This window comes from Amblyomma mixtum, chromosome 4, assembly GCF_055824585.1.
Source record: "Amblyomma mixtum isolate Tamu chromosome 4, ASM5582458v1, whole genome shotgun sequence".
Classification (NCBI taxonomy): domain Eukaryota; kingdom Metazoa; phylum Arthropoda; class Arachnida; order Ixodida; family Ixodidae; genus Amblyomma; species Amblyomma mixtum.
In genome coordinates, this window is record NC_143015.1 from 138472694 (window position 1) to 138479585 (window position 6892).

Consider the following 6892-nt stretch of genomic DNA (forward strand, 5'->3'; position numbering starts at 1 on the left):
ACGTGACTGTCAGCAGATGCAGCTGCGCGCTGCCTATCCAATGTCTCGCTATGGACGAAACAAGTCAGCCGGAGCCGACGGCCTTGAGAGTGGGTATACTCGCAGACGTCAGGCTGAGTCTGATCATCCGGTGGACGTAGCCAACCGTGCGAGGGATTCAGCAATCGATTAGGAGCGTAAACACGCTAAACGAGCGGCCGAAACCGATGAAACGCTTTGTGGCAGACGCTAGGCACTGCAACAGCAGGCCGCATCGTGACTTCACGCTGGTATGCAATCGTGACTTTCGCTTGCATAACCAGGGTCAGCTGAGCTAAGCCGCAGCCATTTTTTTTTTCACTCCAAGACCTTGCACCACGCAGTCATTTAGAGTTGCCCTGAGTGTGCGTTACCTCTTTACTTGCATTTTAAGACAGTTCTAAGCCAAATTTCTTTTGTAGAAGCCCTCAGAGGAATCCAGAGGCGAAGCCTTAAGTTCGGAGGACTGTACCGTGCAGAGAACGGAATTGCACATCTGTGGCAGCTCCTGTGGGAGCCCTTCCCGATGGCGCTTTTTAGTCCGAAAACACTCGTATGTTTATCAACACTGACCATGAATCTTGTCTTGATCTTTGCTGTGCCGTTGCCTAGCAACACCGATGCAACCTTAAAAAGAAAGTCGAACCAGCGGCGGCGCGATCAGATCCGCTTCGCAGGCCGCTGTGCGAGACCACTAGGCTATCGCAGCAGCCGTACACGCTGCTGCGATAGCCGAACACACGACCAACTTCCATCAGCAAACCGAAACCTCACCAGAGCTCAACCTGAGTCTAATACCGATGCCAGACGTGCCGACGACCCAGCAAAGCAAAATCATGAGCCAACCATGCTCTCGCGCGTCATGCTTTCGCGCGTGTGCTCAGCTTAACTATATTAAAACCCTACAAGTTTTTCCCCTGCTACCTTATTCGCCTTCCTCCATCCTTTCCCTCATCACGTCGTTCACGTGTCCACCGAATATGACAGCTACTCCACCAGCCCTTTCCTCGAGAATTTTTATTTCGCGCGCAATCTCCGATCCCGAATATGGGCAGCTACGCGCCCAGCTTCGCGTTCTAGTTGAGTGCGTTGCTTGATGTCGTCCAAGGTCAGGTAACGCCTCAAAGAAGCCCAGCAGTAGTCGTTCAGGTCGTGCAGTTGCACGCGGCCGTCTCCGCGTGGGTGGCACACAACCCGCTCCCGGACTACCCCCGAGAGTCGCATGAACACGTCCATTGGCTCCAAGCGGACCAGTGCTAGGCGAATCGTGGCAGCTGCCTCCACTTCGCTGACCGATGCCAGCTCGACAACCTTTTCCAACAGCGTTGGGTGGTTGGCCACTCTTTCCAGGGCCTGGGCACAGCACCTGAAAAGGGGTGAAACATGCCATAGTGAAACCTAAAGGCAGAACACTCCACATAAGGGAATGAAGCAACAATTTCAGCGCCTTGAGGCCTCACAGTTGCGCGATGCTTTCTGCGTCGATTTCTGTTTGGGTGTTTTTTAATTGCTCTTTCCCTTTAAGCCACTGCATGAGGACCTCCTTCAGAATTTCCGGCGCTATGAAACTGTCACCTGTTTTATCCACAATAGAAGTTCAGATTCATATTATTTTTTGAGAATTCAATTAGCTTAAAAGGATCGAATATGGGAAACTTGGAGGGGAAGCAAAAGAAATCATTTTTGTGCTAGCGTTTGAAAACGGGAGTAATCTATGATTAAAGCTGTGGTAGTTCTCAGGCTTCTGTGCACAGCACACCGCCGTAACAGCGGCGCACGATGACGTCATTGTGGGCAGTACATTTATAAGTCAAGACAGCATGCTCAAAACAAGACACAAAACCCCATCGCGATTACATTATTTGGTATGTTGTTTGGCGGCATTCGACGAAACATGCAACCGAGGGAATCAAGAACAATGGAAGTCTGCATTACTACTCAGATTACGTCATCACCGAGCTGCTTCACAAACCAAATAAGGTGAGAAGCCGCCTATGCATCTCCCAGTGGGTTAAATCCTACGACGTCTCCTTTTAAAATGCTAGAGCAAAAGGAAAAACTGGGACTGCCTTAGCTACAAGCTGCGTACATTCGACTCATTGAATTTCGTTTTTATTCTCAACTAATAAACAAAAGTACCAGCTTTTTACCTTCGTAGAGATCATGGCAAACTTCCAGTTTTGTGTCTCCTTTAGCGCTAATTTCTTACCAAAAAACTGTGTATGCTGCTGCCTTTCCACTGCTTGAATTCTAAGCGATTTCTGCGATCGACTTGAGGCACTAGGATTCGAAGCTAGATGGAGAACACCTTTTGAGAGGCCAGTCTAGGGAAGCGCAATAAACATACGTCCGCGGCCATTTGCGCAGCACGTTCCCGGATATCCTCGCAAAAAAAAAAAAAGAAAGTAAGAACTGCTTTACTCATGCAAATTTTCTGCTTGAAAAGAGGAAGGGGAAGGAAGGGCAGCTATCTCTTGCTTTCTCCGTGCCTGTTAAATAAACCGAGATTAGTGAAGAAAGGCACTTGCAAAAGGAACGTAAGCTCAATTATTTCAGTCTCACTTCAGAATGCGTTACGACTTAACTTCTGTTAAGCCTACGAGTTTCGAAGCTACCTTTTTTCCCTGTGTCTGTGTCCTCCGGTGTCTCTTAATGAGAGTTAATAATGTTACGATGAAAACATCTGGAATGGCGCAGCAGCCTTTTACAACGTGACTTTCGTTTCATAACTGTCAGCCAGAAATACGATCTTTTTCGAATCTGCTGAAGCTTTGCTTATTCCAAGCGCGCTTCAAGACACGGCACAACATCGGACGTACGTACCGGTCGAACCGCATGCCGTTGACGAACACAGCGGCGAGCTCGACAAGGTCACAGTTCCGACGTGCCACTTCCCAAACGGCATACCAGGCATTGAACTCCGGGGAGTTCCGTTTCGCCGGCGCCAGAAAGTTGACGCGCTGGAGGCTGTAGTTTTCCGCGATATCCCCGGACAATCGTCGATAAAACACGTCCACTTTATCCGAGTTTTCACCGGTAAATTCTGCACAACGGACGACGCTGCTCAGCTTGATTGCATCCGCCAGGCGCTCGATATCTTCGTCTTTAATATAAACTGCGGCTACAAAAATTTCTTTCAGGCTTTTGTTCTCAAGAAAAGATGAAACGACGATTTTCCACGAACAGTTTGGAACGTTGAGCGTCGCATCGCCCCACGTCGTGGTCAGACGTAGTTTTTGAAGCGAGGTCGTTGTTTTGATACACTCGCTAAGATCCGTGGCTAGTGAATCATCGAGGTCAAGAGCTGGGATCCGCAGCAGCAAGCTTGTAAGGTGGTCCAGCGATGGAATTTGCTGCAAAGCTCGGCGGATGTCCTGTTTCGTACACTGCCTGCGAAGACCCCGAACCTCTGAGAAGGCTTGACAGTCCAGTGTGTTCTGGTGATCTCCGACAAAGTAACTTCCCGCGTCAATGACTACCTTCTCCTCCGCGCCAGCCTCACGTATCAGCCTGTACAATTCCTCAATACAGTGATGATCGCGGGGGATCACTTTTACCGCCACTTTTCTCAGGTTCTGTTTTCGAGCCGCAGATGCGAAAACCATCTCCCACTCCACCATCGATAGCATGTGAAAATACAGCGATATCTCCTCCAGTGTCTTGTTCTGCACGAAAGCCACCAGCCACCAGGGATTCACTGTCGATAATCTGAAATCATCCGGCTTTCTTATCGACGTCAAGCTGAGACAACGAAGAACCGTATTCTGCGTCAAAATCTTGCCTATTATTGGGGAGGTTTCGTGGCCCACGACTAAATTTTCGAATCTCACGTTGGTGATCGTTCTGTTCTCCGCCACGCCTTCCAGGATCCAGAGCCACCAACTCTCGCGCTCGTAGTAAGTCGCTTCCAGAGGCCCGATCCTGAACGTCGTTAACGTGGTGCTGCTCTTTAGATACTCTGCGAACTCGGCCCGGTTGAGCAGTGAAACCGCTGCGTTGTACGGCTCGGCCATTGAGAGTTCCTTCAGAGTGCGGTTTTCACGCAGCGCGGCCAAGAAATCGTCAGCTTCCTGTTCGGTTATTCGCAACGATCCAATAATGAGAACAGTCAGAGATGTGGTCGTCCGTAGAAGAGTCGCCAGTGCAGAGGACAGCGCGGCTGGGAGCGACAAGTGGCACTCGAGTCGTTCTAGGCGCACGCATGACGCGATCAGCGCGCTAAGCTTCTCGTGCCTGTGACTTCGGGAAAAGGTGATCTTGAGTGTCTTCACCCACTTGTTCTCGCTGAAGGCCTCGCAGAAGAGATGGTCGTACGGGTGGGACACCTTGTCATAAACATCCCAGTAAAGGAGTTCAAGGGTGTCTATGCATCGGTGTGTTTTCAAAAGCCAGTTGAGAAGGCAGTTGGCCTTCTGCCAGTCCATGAACTCTTCTACCGTGGGGCGGCATCGGCGGCCTGGACCGAGGCTTACCAGCGAAAGCTGGCCGTTCGTTCTGGAGGAAGCTCGAAGCTCGTAGTGGATGCAGTAGAAAACCTCGTTCCATACGGGCAGGTGGTCAAAGATCTGGCAGCTTTGGTCCTCCGTTGCAGTGCAGGGCAGTTCAGCGTCGATGGGAGACGCGGTGTACCAACTGCTCGTGTAGCGCAGGCGGGCAAGCCATTCGGGCGGGTCCCCGTAAGGCCGTTGCGCAGAACATCCAAGGCTCGCCATTCAGGTGCTGCGTAAACATGGTAGATTAGATGATACCTGTTTGCGATAATGATAGAGAAAGCCTGCTTCGCGTACCGCAGCAACTGAGCCAGAAGAGTTACAGTAGCTGGCGTTACAGTAGACACCCTTAGCATACCATGCACCGTGTTACCGGTACCGGAGCACCGGGAGCCCGCGCGCAGCCAATGCGCATGTGCAAATCATTTTGACGGCGGGCGCCAGATGGCGCCACGTACCCGGCAGCTGCGCGCACGCCAGCAGCATCGGGACCAGTCAGCGCGCGCTCACCGCCGGTGGGCGGGCCCCCGGTACTCCGGTAACGTTAGCGGTAGTACGGTACACGGTATGCTAAAGGCGTCAACGAGTTATACCGGTACGTTATTGCTGCAAACTCTTTTAACGTGACAGCGTTAAGCAGCTCGTGTTGCAGAATAGCCGGCGTCTGTTCTCGGCGTCGGCGTTGTTGATCGCGAGCGAAAAATCTATGAAACATCCCGGAGAAGCAACCTAGGGGGCAGGTCGGCCACATAGGTCACGTGACCTTGCGGCGTCATCACAGCCTGCCTATCAGATTCTGAGCAACCTGCCCTCCGTGGCACGTAGCAGTTAAGTTGGTCGCGAGAGGTTGCTCGGGAAGAGCAACTTGGGGGGCACAAGCCCCACCGGTTGCAGCACACCTGCCATCGCAGGGCAGTGACGCATCGTTTAAACGCTGCTCTACTCCCAGAGATCAATGAATTCAAAATAGAAGATGGTCAGCTTTGTATCTATGTGCATTAACGCATTAACGCTATCCAGTCTTAAACCCGTTAAGCCGGGGCTTACGTGTCCCTCCAATTTTTTCCTCTCAGTGAATTAGGCACATCTTTCATCACTCGCTCACAATCTTCAGCGATTGATGAAAATTATTCAGTACTCAAGGAGTTTAATATTGGCTGGTCAGCGACACATCACAAACGAATTTTGTATAAACTTCTTTCCTTGCAAGTCTCCGTTACCACGCGTCTATACACGCCGTGTCCCAGTTAATGTAAGCCAATGCCGTAAGAAAAGTCGGCAACTGTAGCCTCGCCTTCTACTCAAAATTCTATTATTCCAAATGTGCAGATGTTTCCTTTCTTTGTTTACACCAATGATGCCTTGTATAAGAACAGCACAGGTGCTTTCATCCGTCACTTGTCAAAGTGATGCTTTGATTCTTGAAACCTAGGTCACCTGACAGGTTGATGAGTATCGCGTTCGAAAGCTACACGGAAGCCATGAAGCACTCTGCAGCGCAATGATCTACATTAGTTTCGACCAGCTTATTTACTGAATAGCGCATTTCTCGAGCCCATTAAAATGAATGTTCAAGATTACATCAATCAGTCATTTTCTATTCACAACGAGCGCATTACTGACCCAACAAAACACCTCTCAACTGGCGAGAACTTTCATTAATTAGTGACTGCAGTACCAAATATGTTTCATCCTGTGTTCACATCAAGCCAGTTGATGGTGAGCAACGGACTCACGGAGTGGACAGTCTATCGAAAAGACAAATGCGCACTCGCAAAGCAGCGATAGGCATATGGCAGCGACTGAGCGGATGACACTACTTACGGCAACCACTAGAGGAGGAAAGCTGGGCTGATTTGAGCTTCCCTTAAAACGACTCCGACAGTGCTGAAAGAAAACAAAAGACAAGAAAAAGGATTTTCAGATTACACATAAGAGCAATCCACCACTTGCCTTTTGGATTTTTCTCTGCATTTTCCCCGTAGGAGCTATTTAAGAAGGATAAAGGCAGCTCAATGATCAGAGCTAAAGACCTACGGGGAGGTTTCTGTGCAATCATATATTCTTCATTTTCTAGCCGGCAGCGCTGTAGTTGCAGCCGCTAGTACAGGTAACGCAGCATAGCACAATGACTTTATATATAGAGCCACCATGTCTTTACACTAAAGTATTTCAGCAGGTTTTAGCTCCCCTGAAGCCTGCCGATGCAGAACTACAGTGCTGTCCCGTTCATCCACACCTTACCCACTCCCTACGCAGGTACAGTACACGCGACCCACACTATGTTACGTGAACTGGTGTCAGGTCTTTGCTAATAACTCATAACTTCTACACTGACGCCTATTGAGCTTCTGGAAGGCATTACGGACGATTCTAAATTGTAA

General features: G+C 49.9%; 1 protein-coding gene across 1 annotated transcript; it reads right to left on the reverse strand.

Annotated features, from left to right (window-relative positions):
* Positions 1–1035: 1035 nt before the first annotated feature.
* On the reverse strand, positions 1036–6484 carry LOC149348434 (uncharacterized). The gene is made up of 4 exons (XM_089541762.1): positions 6333–6484; positions 3849–4737; positions 2842–3683; positions 1036–1384 (listed from the first exon to the last, which is right to left on the reverse strand). The coding sequence occupies exons 2-4, from the start codon at positions 4728–4730 to the stop codon at positions 1036–1038; spliced, it is 2073 nt and encodes a 690-aa protein (XP_089397888.1). The 5' UTR covers positions 4731–4737; positions 6333–6484.
* Between the last annotated feature and the right edge of the window lie 408 nt (positions 6485–6892).

Coding starts and splice junctions, on each gene's coding strand:
- LOC149348434 (XM_089541762.1), bottom strand. CDS start 4,730: ATGGCGAGCCTTGGATGTTCTGCGCAACGGCCTTACGGGGACCCGCCC. Junction 3,684..3,848: donor AGAACAGAACGATCACCAAC/GTGAGATTCGAA, acceptor GCTTTCGTGCAG/AACAAGACACTGGAGGAGAT. Junction 1,385..2,841: donor AACGGCATGCGGTTCGACCG/GTACGTACGTCC, acceptor ACCCCTTTTCAG/GTGCTGTGCCCAGGCCCTGG.